Source organism: Bidens hawaiensis, unplaced genomic scaffold (genome assembly GCF_021521415.1).
Source record: "Bidens hawaiensis isolate Kalapana, Puna unplaced genomic scaffold, B.hawaiensis_p1.1 tig00002477_1, whole genome shotgun sequence".
NCBI classification, from domain to species: Eukaryota; Viridiplantae; Streptophyta; class Magnoliopsida; order Asterales; family Asteraceae; genus Bidens; species Bidens hawaiensis.
In genome coordinates this window covers 739,142-761,520 of record NW_027491136.1, presented here as the reverse complement: position 1 = coordinate 761,520, position 22,379 = coordinate 739,142, and the positions used below count along the sequence as shown (strand labels likewise).

General features: G+C 40.0%; 1 protein-coding gene and 1 pseudogene across 2 annotated transcripts; one reads left to right on the top strand and one right to left on the bottom strand.

The window, feature by feature from the left end:
* Window positions 1-1,513: 1,513 nt before the first annotated feature.
* Window positions 1,514-9,452, bottom strand: LOC143619660 (protein MODIFIER OF SNC1 1-like). The gene is made up of 10 exons (XM_077091540.1): window positions 9,370-9,452; window positions 7,204-7,280; window positions 7,015-7,095; window positions 6,879-6,923; window positions 6,438-6,792; window positions 6,234-6,333; window positions 5,511-5,591; window positions 4,287-5,394; window positions 4,016-4,211; window positions 1,514-3,925 (listed from the first exon to the last, which is right to left on the bottom strand). The coding sequence occupies exons 2-10, from the start codon at window positions 7,233-7,235 to the stop codon at window positions 1,925-1,927; spliced, it is 3,999 nt and encodes a 1,332-aa protein (XP_076947655.1). The 5' UTR covers window positions 7,236-7,280; window positions 9,370-9,452; the 3' UTR covers window positions 1,514-1,924.
* A 2,838-nt stretch (window positions 9,453-12,290) lies between these two features.
* On the top strand, window positions 12,291-14,387 carry LOC143619578 (putative apyrase 7; annotated as a pseudogene). The gene is made up of 2 exons (XR_013151205.1): window positions 12,291-13,434; window positions 13,839-14,387. The product of XR_013151205.1 is annotated as a putative apyrase 7 (transcript).
* Window positions 14,388-22,379: the final 7,992 nt, after the last annotated feature.

The following is a 22,379-nucleotide window of genomic DNA, read 5'->3' as shown; positions in this document are numbered from 1 at the left end:
GTTCTTGAGATAGACGGATCATTAGGCTTGAGGATCTTCCTGTTCCGAATGGGGAAAGTCTAGAATTCCAAGTACTTGATTGTGATGATGTTGCTATGAACTATGCGAACAATTTTGACAGCAGAGTAGCATGGACATTAGCTTTCACCATGGACGCACAATTCTCTGCACGCCATAATAGTTGAAACTGAAGTTATACTTTTGCACCCCAGAATTAAGTTTATAGGGGTGATCAACTTGAACCAACCAGCAGCAACATACTTGAAGTATTTGATCCCGCCTAAGTTGTTAAATTTAAGAAAAAATAGCATAATCAAAGTTTAAGTGGCTTAAGTGAAGAAGACTCCATTTCATTTGTAGTGTACCACCTTACGGAGAAGAAAGATAAGAACCTTGGTCTTGATGGTAAAAGTTAAAACAAACATTTGTATTTGAGAAGTAAATATAAAGTAAAATGCTTTGAATTTGATTGAGAATCAGGAAATAAAGTGATAAAAGCTTTGTTTTTATATAGTTTAAACAAATTAAAACAAAATAAACATATTTTATTTGATGATATGTAAATCAGTGTATATAAACTTTATTAAATGATTTTCTATTAATTTAATATATTGATAAGTTAACAGAAAATGTAAAATAAATTAAAATATAACTAATAAATTAAAATAAAAGCCCTGTAAAAATTTGACATTTTAGTTTTTCTATGGTAAAATGATGAGCACGTGTCAAAAAAGACACAAGATTACTTATTTAGTAAACCAAAAAAGTAAAGGCACATGGTCTTCATCTTCTCCGTGTCCTTGGCCGGATCTCGGCGCTGCTGCACACCTAAAATTTTCAAACATACCAACTCTGCTTTTCTCCATTCGCTTTAATTACTCTGCGGAAACAAACTTTATACGGGTCAGTTCGGGTTTTATTCAGGGTCTCTGGTTCAAAACCAAACTCGAACCCGTAACCGAAAGTTTCTTAGACTTGGAACCGATAAACAACCGAATGTAGAGGGTCAGGTCCGGTTTCGGTCTTTTTTCGGGTTCTACCCAAAAATTGCACACCTTTAGTCTTTAGATGTGTTTGGTTTAAAGGTGTTTTATCTCGATACATTGCTATAATGTCTTAAAAGAAGTTCAACAATATCATACAGTGGTGTTCTATACTCTTATAGGTGATTCATGTGGTGTTAAAATGTCCGTCAAATTTCATGTACACAATAAATTGTATTGACATTTAAAATAACGAACATTACAAAACACAACTGAAATTTAGTCAGACGACGCTTACAACTCATCAGCCATTTCTGGGTTACCCAACGCATCTTGTGTCATTGTCAGTAAAACCATCTTTTATTTTCTGTTCTTTTTTTAACTCACTCTCTAACTATACTCCTAAATTAAACCAATTTTTCTTTTAACAGGACTATAACCATCTAACATACATTTTTCTCAAGTAAAAACTAATTAATCCACAATATGCCATCATTTATCACACCAAATTTTCACCAAGTCACACGAAACTGAATAGAACCAATGAAGAAATCTGTTGGCATTATCAAAATTCAAATCCAACCACCAACAATATTTAGTTTAAGAGACGCAAGTTCAAACTTCTCCACTTCTCCACTTAACCAATATCAAGAACAGGCGCGCATCTAAACAACAATTTACCAACAAACAAATACAACTTTCAAAACAAATATATCTTTTCTAAACCAAACCGCCACCCATTTTCGATCGCCGTTCCCATGACAACCTGACTATGCCTGATCAATGCACCTGACATGTCGATAACAAATTTAACCTCAGAATGTTAAATCAATAATATTTTAACTTGTAAAGCGTACCTGACACCATGGATCTAATTTCTGACTAAAAAGAAAGGAAGCTCAAGCTCATCTGGATTTCTTAACCTTCCGCCACATGACTGACTACTGCCGCCCATAACAGTTACCGCTGCCTCGTCCGGATTGACCTTGACCTTGACCGGAACCTGAACTCCTTTCTTTGTACCTTGAACCTGCATTGCCAGATCCATCTGCAGATGCATCAAGACTGCTGAATTTATTACTGTTACTGTTATTGTTTGATCCAACTGGTTGGTACTCATAATGCAAATTCTGCCTCTGCCTGTCCCTGTTTGTATTTGCATTGTTTTGGTTATGCCTTGGTTTATCATCTTGACCACCAGATCGGTTATTTTGACCTCCATACTTTCTAAAACCATGATGCTGCGGGTCAAACTGGCGAGCCTGGGACTGAGCTTGGGCTTCATTTTCCATGTTTGGAGAGTAGGCCCGTGCCTTGAATGAAGACGGCTTTCTCTCTCTCCGACCCTCTTGATTCCCATCAACAGGTTCTTCTGGCTGAACTTGAGAAGAGAATCTTCTGGATTCCTTTCTGACTTCTGAGTTAGAAGTTTGATTGCCGCCAGACCAACCGCCTTTATATTGTTGAGGTTTCGGGTGCCAGTGAGAACGATTCTCTTTAGAAGAAGGCAGCCGGTCAATTTGATCAACTTCCATTTCCGCACCAGTAATATCCTTATGATTTTTCACATTGTTCCTTTGACCTTTGTAAGCTGGTCTTTTTTCTTTACCTGTAACTCCACCTTCATCTTTCACAACAGCAGTTGTTGGGTATTCATCAGGCATAAACCACCCATCAGATGGATCCCACTCATGTGTAACATTAGTTTCGGTCAGGACAGGGTTTACTTCTTCATGTTGGCTCGTAGATTTAAGATAACTTTTCTTCAAATCTTGATCACGTTGGCGCCAAGCTCCATGAGATTTCACCTGCTTATTTTGCTTATTATCACCACTTTTGGACTCCAAGGTGGGCCCCATAGTCACAGATACAGGCACCGTTGGTTGAGTATCTGCCATATCTTCTAATGTTGTTTTCTTGGGTGAAGATGGTGATGCTGATTTATTAACATTCCCTTGCTGATCGAGCTCTTTGGCCACTGAGTTTGGTACATATCTTTCCATTTCTGCCCTTTTGCTTTTCAGATTAGTCTGAGTTGAAGTACTGCTCTTTTCTGGCAAATCCACATCATCCTGTGTGACCTCTTCTTTGCTGTGGGCCCGTACAGGGGCCCACACAGCAACATCACCAACATGAAATCTATTAGCTTGCGGGTTTCTTGGCATCCTTCTCGGGTGCTGAGGTTTATGCTGGTTACTTGGTAATGAAGAAACCTGTTCTAGATTAGATTGCTTTGTATCCTTGCTATCAGTCACCATCATGGTGCTTGGGTTTGGTTCTAAAAGATCAACTTCTCTTGACACAGAAGCATCATCAGGCTTATGCTTATTCTTGCCACTCTTGTTATTTCTCTTTTTCTGCTGAGTTGACTCGGTTATGATATTTGAGCTGTTTGGTAGCGTTGGCTCTTGACTTGATATAGCTTCACCTGATACGGTCAGGTAATTTCCTGGATTATTAATAACCGCATCACCTGTCACAGTCAGAGTTGACTTGTCACCCAAAGTCAAGGTCTCTACCGTTTGTACACTCAGCTTTTGTTTATGACTAGCACGCTTCTGCCTGTGAACACCACCATCATTACCAAGTGAAGGAGCTTTGCTTTCAGCATCAGTTGCATTAGCAACACCTTGTTTCACCAGCAAAGACTGGTCAACAGGCTCTTGTTGACTTTTCTCACTGATCTGGACAACAGGCTCTTGTTTGCTATCATCAAAAGCTAGTCCGGTTAGTTTTTGGGATCCATCAACATCCACTTGCTCAGGAACAGTAGTAGAGGTTTTTTCTGCAGTCTGAATTGTACCATCTGCTGGTGCAAGTGTACGTCTATTCAACTCTTCCAATTTTGCATGAGCTTTTGTTTTCTGCTCCTTAAGTCTTTCTTCCTCTTCCTTCTGTCGTTCAATTGCCCGTTGTTTTGCCAACTCCCTCATCTTAGTTCGCTGGTGATGCACAAAAATGTTCAATACTTAATAAATGACCAAATGTATGATAAGAAAAACCAAAATAAATTTCATACATGAAGATTTTACCTGTGCTTGACTATCAGCAGGATCAACCATTTGAGTCAATGAGTCACCTGTATTCTTAATTTCAGGGTTCTCAGCAGGTGCAGATATCTCTGAGCCTAGAAATGATGGTTTCTTTCGCCGCCCATCATTTTCTTGATTACTTAACCTTCCTCTGTTATGGTGATCTGCTTGATTTCGCACGCCATGATGCACTTGCCTGTAATAACCAAATATAGTTAAAACAAACTGTTTTAAATAGAAAGGATGACATCAACAAATACAAATTACAGACCTTGAGTTGTCATAGTGATGGGAAAGATCTCCAGTGATGGGGATGCTACCGAATGCAATTGTAGAGTTGCCCTTAGGGTTAGTTAATAATTCATTACTTTGTTCTGCATCCATCTGAACATCAGAAGAAGCCCGACCTTTTGAGTTCAAACCTTCAATATTCTGTATCGAACTTGAATCTTTTGAGTCTTCTTGAAAAGATGACTTGTTTTCCCAACTCTCATTGGATGCCTTAGACTTGTGTGGGCCCTCAGAAGGATATTGGTTGGTTAATGTGCTTCTTCTTGAAGGCATATCTTCATTCCTTCTGGTGTTAGTTTTGTACAATGATGGTCTTGGTTGGTCAACCTTTTCTATATTCTGCTCCCAGTTGTCTTCAATTTCAGCATCCTTTTCATTTTCACACTTTCTAAGAACTTTGTAGGGCCCATGAGATTCCTCAGGTGGAATAGAATCCAACTTTTCCGAAACAAACATGTTACTAACTGGTCCACGTGCACCGCCTCTAAAGTGGGGATCGTTGAGTTCTGGAGGGTTTGGAGGTTGGCACATGTTGTAGACAAGTGGTCCATGAGGTCCAGGTGGCCCACATGGTGGTCCAGGTGGCATTCCCATAAATGACATATCACGATCATTGGGATTGTAGCTCATTGGAGGACCAAAATAACCATCATAAGGGACTGGACCAGGGTAAAATCCAGGCCTAACTGGCATACCAGAACGAATAAAAGCATCAGGCATTTGAGGTCTGTAGAAGTCTCCATTTCTTGGATGCTGACCTCGTGGGCCGAGGCCGGGTGGAGGGCCCGATTGTGAATTTGGTAATGGAGAGGGCATCTGAGGGCGATAGTAAGGAAAAGGTTCCATTGGAAACCCACCGTGAGGAACAGGTGGAAATGGTGGACCTGCAGGTGGTGGTCCTCTGTACCAAACACCAGGAGGTGCATTCATTGGTGGGCCACGCCAGGCATCATAGTGTTGAGGGGGGACATTAGAATTGAAGTATTGGTGTGGGTCCCCCTGCCACTTGTCAGCATTAGGGTGAATCCCATCTTCAAAATTTGGAGAAATGTCTCTCGTCCAAGTATCAACAGTTCCACTCTTGTGATCTGCATTTTAGAAAATGTAACACTTATTTTGTTAGCTAGCTAGCTGACATGAGACACTTTAACTTGAACAGCTAAGAAAAAATTAAGGCTGAACAGACAGAGAAAAAAACACTAACCAGCTCGAGCCGACTCGTTTCTCTCTTTAGCAGGTGCGGTTCTGCCAGAGCTTGAACCTGGACAAACATAAGAGGCATGATCTGCCACATATGGAAGTTCAGATTTAGAAGATTGTGTATGGTAAATATTTCTTACAATAAAAAGATATATACATACAAAGCAACATATGATATTTATTAGATGCCCTAGTAGTAAAAAGGAATCTAGTTATTTGGCCTATTATTAGAAAGCAAGATCTACCTCCCGAATGCTGCTAACATTACAAATATATCGAATGGCTAGTCAACAGCCGTGCATGCATTGATTCGAAAAATCTTTTGTTAACTCGGAAAATTTGCAGTTCAGCAAAAGCTGGCATGGAACATAATCAGCACAACTAACTGGTTGCTATAACCGGTAGAAAAGACAAGTTGGTTGCTAGTAAGAAAAGAGTCAGTACTTGTTGCTATAATCATAAAAAGTGGCAAAGTTGGTTGCTAACTTGCTACTAAATGCAAGTTGCCCTTTTAGTATCAGCAGCGGCTATTCGTTTTTAAACTCGCTTGCAACAACTTAAATGAACTTATGCCATTTTCTGCAGTGGCCAGAGAACAAACTTCCATACATAGATTATAAAGCACAAGGAACTAAAAACCTTTTAATATGATCGAAAAAGTAGCAAGATTTAAACAAAAGAATGAAGTTAACATATGATAAATAGTGCCATAATAAGTAGAAACTACCATGTGGTTCACTACTCTTAGAAGTATTATCTTTTTCTGAACCCAGGGTTGGAAAGTCCCCAGAACTCAGAGAAAAATCATTGACTTTGGAGGATATTGACTGCACAAAAAACAAATAAAAAATAATTAAAAGCGAGTTTTTGGTTCACTGCAGTACTTGTTAAAGAGTTTAGAACTTTAAATAACATCAAACTAATAACTTACCAAGTTATCTGCAGTACCATTAGGACCCCACGCTCCTGAATTCTCATATACAGGCTCTGCAAAACGGGATAAATGCGAGCTGCCCGGTCTTTTTTCTGAACTGAGTGGGCGTGAAGATGCTAATGCTGATTGGTTAGATGCCAGCACCCCAGAAGCTGAAGATGGCCTAGAATTTGGGCCTCTCATAGTAGCAGAAGACTCGTGTCTGTCACTGCCAGCGGTGGATGGTCGACTAAGACCACCTCCTGATGAAGGGCGGCCACTAGGATGATGTGGAGAAGCAGTAGTGCCATCAGATGAACCCCAAGGATTTGATGTCGATGAAGATGATCGACTTCCCCAGCTAAGGCTACCCCTGATAATAACATGAGATGAAAGGTAAATTTGGCATATATAAAAATGGAAGGAAAAAGTTTCCAAGAATGAATAAGCAAGGCTCACTTGGGAACAATTTCCACATTTGGATCCAGACCATGGTTTTCTAACCTTGAAACGGCAGCAAAAGAATAATAGATTATAAATTTATAATTATATAAACCGTAACACAATATATCATAATTCAACTGTAAGAGCTTACTTTTGGCTAGGTAAATTAATAGGTTTCGGAACAGCAACTTTGCCCAAGACAGTCATACCACCTCTTCTTGAAGAGCCCCACCTAAATGAAAAACGATGCTTGTAATAAATGTGTTCTTTTGCAAAATATTTGTAAACATGACTGAGATCAAATGAGATGAGTATGAGTGAAACTATGAAAGAAATGTACCTCCGCTCTCCAACCAACATACTTGATGTCATTGTTCAAATGTAGTCCCAAGGTCATCCAAGAATAATCTATGAAGCCTGAAGATTAAATAAAAGTATTAATTTCTTACTATAAATAAATGGAGACATTAATTCAGTATGGCTACTCTGCAAGATAATTTAAAAGTGAGCTCTGAATAGGAAAAAAAACACCAAAAACTCTACAGAGTTATAAGTAATAAAAGTACCAAATTAAAACAAATGAGACACCTTTTTGTCTTTTCCCTACACTACTTCATGTAATAATTGTTTTAGGGCCTTTAGGCAGTCCAAAATAAATGAAGAAATTAACCGAAGATGTCAGAATGCAGTATGAGCTCAGCTAGTTCAGTCTCATAGAATGATAAGAGTCCTTATCACAAAGAACTAAATTAGGCCTTTAAGAGCATTGAAACTTCTCAGTTCTTACTTTATTTTGCTTCATATGCCCAGCTAGTACCCTGAGCAATATGAAGCAAAATAATTAATACATTATACATCTAGAAATCTAATGGAATGTAGCTTCCTAGTTATGCCACTCAAAAGTAAGATAAGACTAGAAATCGGGGTATTATACCCCCGCCAATTAAAACTGTATAGAAGTGGATTAACGAAGTGCTCGACTATAGTTCCGGGGTCTATAATACCATGCATCATGCTGAAAACAGAGAGTGCATTTTAAGATTAATTTTCAGTTCTCAAACAGAGACCAGCTTTCCATACAATATCAATCTATTATCATCACAACCAAAGGTTCCGTGAATTACCTGGAGTAACCGCCTAGCTAGCTAATATCTCAAAAATAAAGGTGTAACAGCCTCAAAGAAAGGTGATATAACCAAATATCCCAAGATTAAAACAAGAGGGTACACGCATTAGTAAAAGGGAGCTTTTTAGAATACTAGTGATCATGGAGGTGGTAATGAATATCATTGTTGTATATGTCCTGTTATCGTCCACAAGATAGGCTTAAATGAATACATCGTACGACATTTTGGGTGGACCAGAGAGAGCTTTTGAAAATACCTATTATCCGCAAGACTGTTCAAGCAAATTTGTTACTATTTAAGTAGAAAAAAAAAACAGAGATTCCAAAAGAAGCCATAGATTATCTACACATGGAATAAAAATCAAGTACATGAGGAAATCTAAAAAAACCTAAAAATTTGTAGCATCTCAAAATCTGATGACTGTAACAACGCTCTAGAAACACACGATAACGATCACGTCACTCGTACAGAACTTGACAACACATTTTGCCCTCATGCCCTTATACGAGCCAAGAACTTGTGTTTATGTAAACCCGCAATCTAACATATATTGAACTTCTCATGCATAGTTTGGTTCATCATACAGGGGTGTAGGCAGCTTTTGGGGAATGGGTTCAGCCGAACCCATACAAATTTCTTTTTAGTGTTATATATTCATGTATTTGACATCAAATCTGTAGAAATTTCAACATCAAATCCGGAGAAAACCCAAACTTAAGTGATAAGACAATCGGTCCTTCATCCATTGAAATTTTCCGAACCCGTAGAAAATAATTCCTAGCTACGCCACTGTCATCATAAACATCAGTAAAGACTAAAACTTGTATACACTGCTGATCAAAAACATTCTAAATGCTAAACCTAACTGACTAGAAAAAAAATTGCAACTTTCCCTGGTATTTGAAAACCTAATCAACAAAACTCTATAATAATAATAAACTCAGCTGTGACAGCCGACATGATCCACCATCGACTCAAAAGACGAAAAATGTAAAATTCCAACTTTTTACGAACGAAAACATGTCTTTAGTTTCAACATACAGGGAGCAGACATATAATAAATTTTTAAACATGTGCATCCCATTCAATATGCATCCTGTATTAAATTAAATAAAATATGTATATAAACAAATAAAAATCCACCATGAGCACGTATGCCAGTACCACAACATAGCCTCCGTATCAGCCTATCGATCGATTCACATACGAACACGGATGCCTTACGCTAAAACAAATAAATAAATAATAAAAAAGCACTTCCTCTATAAACATAACATTTCCAAGCCCTAATTTGAACTCTAATTCAACAACAGCTGAAATAAAACAACAACAACAATTAAAAATAATTTATAATTCAACAAACGCGAAATCGGACATACGTAAGGATAGAAATTGATGACCGGAGATGAATAATTCGGATCTACGACCACGAGTCCGATCTGCGATGTTCGAAAGCGATAGCGAACGATGGTGATGGTGGCGTTAGCAACTCCGGTGGTGGTTTATGGTGTCCTTGCGTGCGATAAGTGATGATGCGAATCGAAGGCTCGAGGAGGTTGGGTCCAACACCAGCCAGCCCAAAATACGTAACAAAGAAAAGAAAAAGAAAACTGGTTATTATGACCCACCCGATGGTGCTTAAGCTTAAGTTAAATGACGAGGTCAACCTTCCAGTCAAACCTTTGTTTGTTAGCGTCGTTATCCGTTACATTGCGTGCCTGTTTTATCCTCTTTTTATTAATAAACATATGATGAATTGTTATGATACAGGTTAAGGTTGTGATTTATTTGTTTAATTAATAGTATGTTATTTTGACTTGTAGATTCGTATAAAATATTAAAATACATATGTAAGATATGACGTGTTTTGAGGCTATCAACGCAACGAAGCACACAACTTTGTATAGAATTACTATTCATCTCTTAAGTAGTTAAGTTGTCGCTATTAATCTAAATTATTTCTTTTTTTCTATCTATTATCTTACCTTTCAAGTGCTAAACTTGGGTTTTGTAAAATTAAGCCCCGTGCTTTTCACTCCAATTAGTTTTTGAGTTTTCGAAAATTGACTTTATAATAACACTTTAAATCAACATAAATATATGAGAATTTCATCTCTTATATAGCACAATATCAACCTTAAATATAAAAAATTGTTATGATATTAACTTAACTTTTCATCATTAGTTTTGGAGATGATGAACTCTAATACTGAATTGATATGAACATGGTAAATTGGTAATGATGATTGATATGAGCATGCTAAACCTCACTGAATTGATCCTTCCGCACTCAAATTTAGTCTCGTGTATTAAATTTTGTTCGAAACAAAACCAACACTTGTCATTCTAAATTAATATGAAGATATATTCATAGGTTAACTAATAAATGAGTTCCTATAGACATTGAAACTGAAACATATAAGTTGCATATTGCAACATGATTATGCATACTTGCATGTAAATGTGTGATCGCTCGACATTTAATATCATTCAAGCAAATTTTATAACTTGAATTTAGCATCCGAAGGTGATGACAAAATCCTCACACACAAGGCCAACGACTTTTCTGGACTCAATGATGGGATAACAATCACCACACACTTAGACCCTTCGATATGATTCACAGAGGCTCTCGGAACTGGCTGGCGTGGCTCACACCCTGTCATGCAAACACTGCGCCGCTAGCGTTCATGTCATGCATGATGGGGGTGGCCTGATGGTGGTCATGCATCTCACACAACTTATTTTCCAGTTTATTATTATTTTTATTTGTGATTTTTTTACAGGAATGGTTGAGACTTGAGAAGAAGAAGGGATTAGGGTTGGATGCTTTGATCTAGATTGAATTTGGGGATTTGAATTGGGGCGGGTATCGAATTGGTATCAGTACCGAATCGGTATCAAGTTTTGAGTTTTTGGTACCGGTACGGTCCCACTATTTCCCAAATTTTTGCACGAAATATTGATACTGTACCTGTATCGAACCAAACATTTCGATACCGGCATCAAATATTTATGAATTTCGGATCGATACCGGCATAATCCCGAGCTCATCCCTAAATGGTGTATACACATAGCCTAACTAGAGTCTAGTATTGGCTCATTTTGGTAGTATTAAGATAGAACAATAAATGTAATCTTACCTTACACGAATCCTCCTTACCTTTTCAATAAATATCATGGCATGTGTATTAATTGTCATTTAACAGAATTTAATTAATTAAAAAATATATAAATTTGGTTAGGATGCTAAACAAAATTTGAATTCGCTATTCCTTTCGTGATTTGATTTTTTTTTAACTATGTTTGAATTATTAACCTTAAAAACAAATTAAAACAACGTCATTTTAGCCACAATAAGTGATAAACCCATTGTTTTAAAAATGGTTCAATCCTATCGCTATTCTCGGCTACTGAAGACATCAATAAAGCTCGGTCCAATTAGGGTGTTGATAAAGTTTTCAAACCATCAAAAAATCCGGTACTACCGGTGCATATTGATGAACTAGTCTTTGCCTGTGTTCAATCATGAGTTTTAATTTTAGAATCCTTATTATAACCTAGCGGCTTTTCACTTTCCATTGCTCAATTTAGTATATTATCATCATTGATAATTAAAACTTCGTATCTTATATTGTAGGAAACAAAAATGGTTATGTTATTGTCTTGTTAGACCATCCTCTCCGGAGCAACAAAGCCCCTCCGCAATGCCACGTTACTGCCACATGGACATGGGGGCAATAAAACTTCTCCCAGCGTTGATCTCTCTGGTTTGCCCCGAAGGGCTTTAAACTCATTTTTTTAATAAAATTAAAAAAAGAAAATAACAATTATTTAACTAAAATATAAATAAAAAACATAGAACCCAATTAAAAACATAATAACCTACTTAATTAACTAAAATAAAGCTAATACTCATCCTCGCCGTCCTCATTCACGTCCTCGTCCTCCTCTTCGTCCTCGTCCTCGTCCTCTTCCCCATTCGTGTATTTGGCTAGGATTATTTCTCTTTTCTTCTTTAAAAAAGCCCGCATCTTCGGTTCTAGACGAGATAGATCCTTTGCTCGAGGAACTTGAAAACCGGTTCAAGCTTCAAATCGACGTGCCTTACCTTTCTGAGCCGGCCCGATACGATATAAAAATCGCTGCAGCTGGATTTCCGATCATCAGATCTACACAACCGGAGTGATCGCCGGCAGTAGGGCCATCCCCTGCACCACTTAATTCCGGATCTGGGTTTTATTTTACATAACGCAAAGGTACGCGGTTCACAAATTGATAATAAAATTGTCATCCACCAATGGAACCCAAATCACCTTCTAAAGCTAAGCTTCCAATCTCCCCAGTTTTTCATCATTTTAGACCGTTGAAATCGGCTACCACCATAGTAATAATCGCACTGTTTATATTAATTGGTTACTACTTTATTCATAATCCCGTGTTTCCCACAAACAGTTCATATTTCACTGTTGTGTTGGACTGCGGAAGCAGTGGAACAAGAGTAAATGTATATGAATGGATGCGCAAAAATAAAGTCACAAATAATAATGATATTAATTCAGAATTCCCAATTTTGTTACATACTTTTCCTGATAATTTAACAAAAATCAATGACTGTAAAGACGGCTGTGCGTACCATTGTATGCAAACCGAGCCCGGTTTGGATAAGTTTGTAGGAAATGCATCTGGGGTTAAGGATTCTTTAGAGCCGTTGATTCGTCGGGCCGAGAAATGGGTACCTTTAGAAAAACATAAACGTACACCTATATTTGTGTTGGCGACAGCCGGGTTAAGAAGATTAGATCAAGAATCTGCTAAGCGGGTTTTGGATGATATCGAGGCGGTTGTTAAGTTACATGAGTTTAAGTTTAGGAAAGATTGGATTCGGGTTTTGAGTGGGGAAGAAGAAGGTTATTATGGCTGGATTGCGTTAAACCATCATATGGGTGTGTTTGGGAATTTATCAAGATTGCCTACTTTAGGGCTTCTTGATCTTGGTGGTTCTTCGCTGCAGGTAGCAACGGAAATTAATCAACCGATGGTGAATAATCATGGTGTTTTTGGGTCAAAGATTGGGTCTTTTGACCGCCAGATTGTTGCAGCCTCGTTACCGGCTTTTGGGTTGAATGAAGCGTTTGATAGAACTGTTGTTATGCTTAGTTATTCACAAGGTTTTATAGAGCATGATTTTGGAAGTTTTGAGATTCGGCATCCGTGTCTTGGTTATGAGTGTACACAAAACTATTCTTGTCACGGGTGCTTTGAAGGGAATTCAACGAAAAAAATGACGAAAAACAACAATTTTGTTATTAATTTAGTTGGAGAGCCGAATTGGGAGAAGTGCAAGTTGCTAGCAAGAGCTGCAGCAGTTAATTTAAGCCGTTCATTGGACTGGTCAAAGTTATCAGTTGACTCATACTGCACAGGACTTTCTTCAATAAATGGTCAGTTTTCAAACTATTTTGTTTTGTTCTTTACTGTTATTTGTTGTTTAACATTTTCATTCTATGCTGACGTGGCAAAATGGGTTCTTTAAACGGGTCGGGTTGTGTTGACCAATAACGCCATTTTGTTCTTTGTTAACATTTTTAATAAAAACTTAGCGTGCTTATTTATGTTTACAAAAATTATAATAACAAAATAATATTTTTTGAAGTTAAACCATTTAAGAGGTTGTATTTGATTGAAAATAAACCCATTAAGTTTATGGGTCAAAATCGACCCATTTATAGGTATACTCTATACGGGTCAAAATCGTTACCTCTAGTTTTATGGGCTCAATAAACCGATATGAGGAATGCGATTGAAGATGGGACCAGTGTAAACTCACTACCAAATTCTATTGCAGGTGAAAACATGCTCAACTTGGTCGGAAAAACTCACTCATCTGCACGTTTCCATGCCTTATCCGGATTCTTTGCTGTTTACAACCTGTTAAACATGAATCCATCAACAAATCTATCAATAGTTTGGGAAAAAGGCCAAGAACTATGTTCAAGATCATTATCTGGTTTGACCAAAATGCCAATAAGTCAAAAGTATGCTGATTTTCTCTGTTTTCGGGTTCCGTATGTGGTTTCACTTCTTGAAAACACCCTTTGTGTTGGTGATAAAGAGATTATATTTGGTCCAAGTGACGTTTCTTGGACCTTAGGAGCTGCATTGGTTGAAGGAAAAGACTTATGGCTTAGTGATCCTAATACTTATAAAGACAGTTTAATTTCTTATTTAAAATTTAAGAGGCTGATATTTTCACCTCATTTTCTGTTTATTGTTCTTGCTTTCCTGTTGTTTGTTGTGTATTACAGCCAGATTAAGTTGCCATGTTAGGAAGGAAGGTGGCATCTTTGCCGTCTTATATCGGGCCCAAACGTCGGCCCACCTAGGGTTAGGGCTCGTGGAGGTTCACTTATATAGTCATTATTTTGTAAGTTGTAAAGCTTCTTTTTTATTTATTATTATTTTTTTAAATGCAAATTGTGAGTAATGATGGAGTTGTTCTGTTGTTTAGTAACCTTTGTGTTAGAGGTGACAAAATAAGCAGGTTGGGCGGGCGGGCTGGGTAACTAGTCAAGAAGAATATTCCTTTTGTTATGGCAAAAACATGCGTGTAAAGTGTGATTATATATTTCAGTAATAGTGAACAAGGTAATTTAGAAGGTTGTATGACTAGTTAGTAATTACACTTTGGGTGACTTTCAACATGTTTTGTTCACAATCAATTTTTCTTAATTCAGTTTACCGGAACCACGATATGAGAGTTCAAATAACCAAGGACATAGGTTGGGATTGCAAGTTTTGTTTAAATCATTGTGTCCACCACTATGGTAGCATTACAATTTTGGTCCTAACTTTTTGGAAATTACATCTTTGGTGCTCATTGGTTATTCGCTGGTAGCACCTTTGGTCCTTCGAACTAACACAGTTGAGTTAATTACACGTCAGAACTTGTAAACTACAAGCTTTTGTTAATTTTTCTTATTAGTTGTACCATAGGCCATTGGATACTTGAGATTTAGAAACGGGCTAAACTTAGGTAAGCCCATAAAAAAAGGTCATCTGAACTTTTAGAATAAAAGCCCAACACTTCTTCAGTTTTCTCCGCTCTTCAAATATCAGGCTTTATCTTCTTCATATATATACCTCTAATGTAGCGTTTGGTATGCAAAAATGATAGGGGGAATGGAATGATTCATTGCGTGGGAATGAAAAATATGATGTTTGGTTTGATCAATGAAATGAATCATCCATTACACATGGATCCCATTCCATCAAAACCATTCCTTCTCATCCCCCCCCCCCATCATTTTTTTCCATTTCATTCCTCTTTCACCCTACTTTCTCAACATCACCAGTTAACAACAACCACCACCACCATCGCCGCCACCACCACCTGAGCGCCAACACCAACATCGCCGTTGCCGCCACCACCGCTACCACCGCCGTTGCTGCCACCACCGCCACCATTGTTGCAGTAACCACCACAACCACTGTCTTCGCCTCCACTTGGACATCACTGCCACCACCACTGTCGTTGCCTGACCACCACCACCTGACCGCCACCGCCACCACCATTTTCGTCACCGAAGCTACCACCACCACCGTCGCCAATGTAGTTTTTTTTTGGTAAAAAAAATTATTTTGAGATATGAGTATTTTTATTATTTCTATTTCATTTCTACATTTTTTTGGATACCAAACAACATAAAGTAATAATTCATTTCATTCATATTGGTTAACCAAACAAGACAAAGGAATGCTAATGATCCATTTCATTCCGTTATCAATTCCATTTCTTCTCTCATTCCATTATCCCTTTTATTTCATTACCTCCAACCAAACATACTCTCTAATTAATCATGTTTCTACTGGCAAGCAGAATCGTCTCTCTTAAAATAAATGAGCCAAGATCGAGCTCGGGCTCGACTCAGCTCAACTCATTTGCATCTCCAAAATATTTGTTATATAATAATAATAATAATAATAATAATAATAATAAAGTAAACACATTAATCAAACAAGCTAAATAAATAAATCATAAAAATATATAACTTTTAAAATATACTAGTTGGTTAATTAATTAATTATTTAAAAGACTTTATAAAAGTGATAAGAAGGATAAAACAAAAAAAAAGGAAATGAAAAGAAATTAAAAGACAAATAGAAAGAATTATGATTTAAAAAAAATTGTTCTTAGTTGTAACGGCAAAATAGTTATATTGTAAAATGTAGCAAAATTTTTTACACCGGCCAGTATAAAAGAATAAAAAAATACGAGAACATATTAAATGTAAAGACGTTTGTGGGGTGGTAAGATATTTAGGGTGTAGAACAGTAGACCAAATGTTCAATCTTCTGTAGTATAATATTTAGCTGCTCAAAAACAAAAAGGCACAAAATTGCAATTTACCTTATTCACAAAAGAGGAAAAACTTATACTTACCCTATATTATATAATATATAAAAGAAATTGCACATTTGAAGGTTGATTTAATTTAGTGGGAACTTTTGTATAAAGCAATTCAGCCTTTATAAACCTTAGAGAACAATTCATCCAACAGCAGCATGAAGATGACCACCCATTTCAAATCCATAAAGCAGACACAATCTGCAGGTGGAGCACATTCATCTGGGCATGGTAAATTTTATGCTTGATGCTTTTATGAATTTTCAAATTTTAAATTCAAACATTTAAGATAGACGATGACACTAAGATCACCGATAGAAGTTAGCGCCTAGTGTGAGATTAAATACAAACAAATGAAGGAGTTGCTAGGTTTTGAATGACAGCCTTAGCAAGACGAAGAAACCCATTTATGTGGAAAAATTAAGTTAAAAAATGTAACATCTAACCCTTAATATTAACGAACATTGTTTGATTTACACATAAATAGGGCATATGTATGCTTTTAGTTACTTGGTAAAACAATTGAATTGCTTTCACCAAAGCACGCTTAATCATTGAGCAATTCTCTAATTCACAACTAATGCGCTCAAAATGCATTGATGATATTTGAGGTTCGGTTACGTGAGATTGCCCTAATGTGCCACAAACACCTTCATTGCGACTCTTCATCCTCGATAAGGCATGCCATGTCATCATAAGCATGCCATGAGTGGTTTGGATATTGTTTGTAACATCCGACCACTCATAGCAATCATCATTGTGTTTTTTGTATACAAGATGCTAATGAATTTGCTTTGTTTACCCGAGTGAAAAACTTCAATATCTCTCTTGTAGACAAAACTATATGAGACTTGTCTAAGGTGTCACATACAGATAACGGATCAATAATTTTTGTTTAGTTTAGTTTTTTTTTTTTTTGTTTATTAACTTCTTAAGCAGAAGAATTCAAGAACACCAAATAATTCTTGAAGATGAGGCCAATTGAAAATAAGAACGAGATAATATAAAAGATTAGACAGTAAATTAATTTATCATATTCTATAAATGTATTTGCTTGTTAAAAAACATGCTAAACTAAGTGGATTAGTGGGGAGCCTTTCTTGCCTAAAACCTTTTAGAGAAAAGAACTTCAATGGCCCATACACATTTGTCCTCTTTTTAAGCTAGTGGCAAACCACTGCCACATGGTTTTCTCAAGGGGTCCAAAATGACCAAAAAGAAAGATAAGATCATAAGAGTATTCTATTATTTGCTTTAAAAAGTTAGTTTCTTTTGACAATGTAATGTACAAATAACTATGCATAACGTGTAACTGTTAGAATAAGCATTTCTCTTGGAAAAAGCTACCACGCAATAATGGGCACCTTCATTTTGCTATACAAAGGGTAAAGGTGTTTTGTGAAAGATACAACCATGGACGTACAAAGTACAACTATGAGAAGCATGATGTTCGAAATAAGAGTAAACAACAGGATGACAAGTGAAGAAACACTAATCGACCCCGGGCAGATTACGGATAATCTGGGGGTTAAATAGATGTTTCCCACGAGGGGTTAGACTCGGCAAAGATGGTTCTTCTGATAACCTGCAAAACAGACACCGTGAGCTCGTCACTGAGAATGGGGGGGGGTACCTCCTTGTGACCACCCTCCGGCGTGAGAATCAGACTAGATTGCTCTTGAATATAAGTGTATATTAAAAGATTGCTAGAGCAGATATCAGGTATAAGATGTAAGATACAAGATAAGATGAGATGATCATACCATTTGGGGTATTTATAGCCGAAGGTAGGTTTCCAATAGGGTATAGCCGGTTGAATAGTATTCCTGTTCTACCAACTGTGGCCTACGCACGTGCCATGCTGGTAGTTGGTGGGTAGGCAGCGGCTGACAGTGACCAGGCCTGCTGTGTACTATTCCTTTTCCACCAACCGCAGGCTATGCACGTGGTATGACAGGAGTTGGTGAGTAGGTAGCGGCTAATAGTGACATACAGTACAAGAGCATGCTGCTCGCCATACTGTTGTCAATGGGCTGTCGTATCTCTGGTCAGATCTTTTGCCCATACCTCGTCAGGTACAGTACAAAAGATCTTCCAGTATCGTACGGACTGGCTCATTTGGGCGGGAGTATTCCCCCTCCCGCCTTTGTGCGGGATTGTTCCCGGCTTTGCTCATTCCTTCAGGTGACTACTGAATTATTGAGAGCTAAGTGCTTTGTGCGTGTAGCCTTGCTGCGCGGGTGGCCTTCTCTGGTGGCTTGTATCCGCAGCTGCGGGAACAGGCGGAGTACTTCACCATTGGGAGGCATTTCCTGCGGGAACAGCTTGCGTACTGCGCGTAAGGACGTCTCGTCTCTGAGCATGGTGGGTCCTGCGGATCCAGTTGGTTTCTGCGCAGACGTCTCTTCAAGGTGAGTCCTGTGGGTCCAACTGGGCTCTGCTGGGACCTACCTCTTCAAGTCCCCCCAGTCCAATGTTCTTCTCTTGAGTGTTTAATAAGTGAGGTGAACTTTTGGACTTAAGCAAAGGGTTTTTGAAAAGGGTTTAGTTTTAAGGTTTTCCATGGGGATTCTTCCCGCGGAAGTCCTTATGTCACTTGCAGAAATTCCCGACTTTCCTGCTTGATCTTTGGGTATGATGCGGGTAGGTCTGTAACCTCCTCACAAGTCAGGAGCGTTGAGTCCCACTTGTGTGGATTCTCCATGAGGTTTTGGTAGTTTTGAACATAGTGATCAATTATGTTAAAACCACCAATTCCATCTTGGAGCTTCAAACAATGTAGTTCTCGACGTTCCCGCTATGCGGGGATGTTATTCCCGTTTCCGAAAGCATTGCCCAGAAGATCCTTCTTGGTTTCAATTCCCTGCGGAGCGCTAGGTATGTGAAGGGTTTTGCCTTGACACTGTACCCGCACTCGTCTTACGGTTACTTTACTTCCAAGGTATTCCTGGCGTCAATTCCCTGCGGGTGCTAAGTATGTGAAGGGTTTTGCCTTAACACTGTTCCCGCACCCGTCCTATAGTTACTTGGTCGCCGAGGTATTCTTGGCTTCAATTCCCTGCAGGTGCTAACTATGTGAAGGGTTTTGCCTTAACACTGTACTCGCACCTGTCTTACAGTTACTTGGTTGCCAAGGTAAGGGGTATTTTCCCGCTTACTTTTGAATCTTTTTGAAATTTTGAAATTCGAAGAGTTGGTGAAAGTATAAGAACAGTCCAAACTGTTGAAACGTTGTCCGACGGTTTCTTCTGACTGTGTCAGGACGTGCAGGAAGTTATGGTGACGTGACAGTACATGGTCATTCCAGACGCTTTTTCAGACGCGTGGGCGCGATTTTTCGGGCGCGTGGCCGCGAAATTAATGGCACGCGTCCTTTCAACAGCTGTTGCCAGCTTGCACTTTGCCACGTGTCATAGTTTCATTGCAACTGCGATTTCTCTCTTTTCCGCATTAAATTCAATCCATTAATTGCGATGAGTATATAAAGGGGGAGAGGGTCTCTTGTAATTCACACTTTCACTCCTCTTCTTGTAAACGATTTCCGGCGAATACTTTCTACCAAGCATTCTCCTGAAATCACTCTTCTTTACCTCCAAACCATGTCTTCTACCTACGATTTTGAAGCTGCCGCCGAAGAATCTGACGTGCACGTCGAGATCCCGACGTCTACGTCTGATAAAGACGATAAGAGCACTGCTGGCGAATGCCAGTGTGCTCTTCCGGCCGACCTCTATCGGTACGTCGTCCGGAAGTTCATGCTCGAGTCGTTCGAGCCTGAGTTTCCGGAGCCACACCAGACGGTGTACGATGCCCCCCAGGGCAAGATAGGGGTGTACGCTGCATTCTTCGTTTATGGGAATCTCAGGTTCCCATTGACGAAGTTTGTATACCGTGTCTTGGAGAGGCACGGCGTGCATCTGACGGAGGTACACCCGATGGCGATCGCCAAGATCCGCCACTTTGAGTGGGTGTGCCTCATTCTGGGCGTGGAGCCCCATGCTGACCGGTTGATGACGTTCTATTCTTGGAGGTGCATCCAGGGGTGGTACACCTTGGTCAATCGGATCAAGGGGTTGAAGATCTGCGCTACCGAGCGCAGTCTTCGGTCGTGGAAGCGTGAGTTTTTTTATATCTCCGCTCGCGTCATCCCCCTTGCGATGACCTTTAAGAATGGGAGAGCACTCCCCGCCCTTCACGCCCTCAACTACCAGGAGGCGGAGTGGTTCGCCAAGATCTCCCGGGTCCAGAATCCGGTATACCGCTTTGCGGAGTCTGGGATGGTGATGCTTGGGATGAGCCGGGCGTGGAAGGAGGCGTCACAGGTTCCCATCGTCCTCGAATACGGTTTGAACTCTGTCCCTTACGGTATGCTCTGTCTTATTTGTTTATATAGGTTTGTCTTCTAACTGTTTTTCTTTTATTTCAGAGGGGAACGACTTGCAGTCGCTCCTGCATCCGCGGGAGGCTGATAGTCCCGCTCGGATGGGTACTCGTGCTCTAGATGAGAACGAGTTGCCCATCCTTGAACAGACGGCGGATCGGTTCGTGGAGGTCTACCCGCCAGGCCACGAGATCCTGAGCGCCAGGCGGCCAGGTAAGGAGTTATTCAACCCTCGACCCCTCAATGCTGAAACATCTGCTGGAATTCCTCTAATCTTGTGTTCTGATGAGGAATCCGCAGATGGTCCTCCGTTGGTGCGGAAGAAGAAGGCTGCCGGCGGGAAGGGGAAGGCGAAGGTTGCCACCACTGCCGATCCGGTGCCTCGGTCTGATTCAGAGACCGAGAGCGAGGAGGTGGCGGGGAACCCTGGTGGTGATAAGACCACTGCTCCGGAGGCTGAGACGACCGTCACCTCCGAGCAGCCCAGGACAACGACGGTGAGCGGCGTGAAGAGGCCGGCTCCATCGGGTTCGTCCCCGCCTGTTCGCACTTTTAGGCTCAAGAAAACCCGTAAGTACAAACTTTACTTTTTAACTTCATATCTTTCCGCCATTATACTTATATCTTCTTTGTGCAGGCGTGGATGCTACCGCATTCCAGGGTGGAGCGGGGAGGAGCACCTCTGGACCCATGACGGTAGGCTTGGTCAACCTACCTGAGGCGATGACCCAGGCGGCTGCGCCTGCTTCAGTTGGTTCAGTTGCTCACCCAGTTGAGCCAACTGTTCCAATTGTGATGACATCTCCGCCGGCTGTCAGTGCCATATTTACTGAATCTTTCACTGAGCCGGCGGTGACTATTTCTGCGGGTACTTCCGCAGCGGCGACCACGGTTGTGAGTTCACCTCCGGTGAGTTCACCTCCGTTGGTTTCTACCGCGGCGGCCTCCATGCCTCCGACGTCGGCATCTACAGCCGATCCTTCAGGTATGCTTGGGGCTTCTCGCCAACCTCTGCCTCCTTCCCATCTGCCTGACCTCTTGGATGGATTTCCCTTGGGTTCAGGTGATGGGTTTGGCGGCTATCGGCCTGTTGTCGACCCTACAGGTGCGTAGGGTTCTTTTGGCCTTTTTTTTTTATATATATATATCATCTTTTCCTAACTGCTTTTTGTTTTTTGCAATGTCGGATTCCAATGAAGTGTATGTTCCACGCTGGAACATCCGCCGAGGAACAACCCTTCGCACGCCTGTGGAGTGCGTGGAGTGGGCTCGTCACGCAGCTCCCAGTGGTGCGTTGGGGGAAGCAATGGCTAGCTACCAGGAGGGTAGGCTAACCAATGAGCTGCGGATTCTCCTGGCCCGGATGCAGCCGCGCGTCGAGCTGCTTTGTCGTGAAAACGACAAGTTAAAAGCAGCTCGCATCCAAGAAGTAGCTCAGGCGCGGGCTGTCCGGGAGGAGAACAAGAGGCTTACCGCAGTGGCTGCGGAAAAGGAGAAGGCCTTCAAGGCCCTCGAGGTTGAAGTTCAGGCCCGTCTCGAGGCCCGTTCCAAGGCTGCCCAAGCTGTTAACGAACAGCTTCGGCTGGCTAAGGAAACTGCAC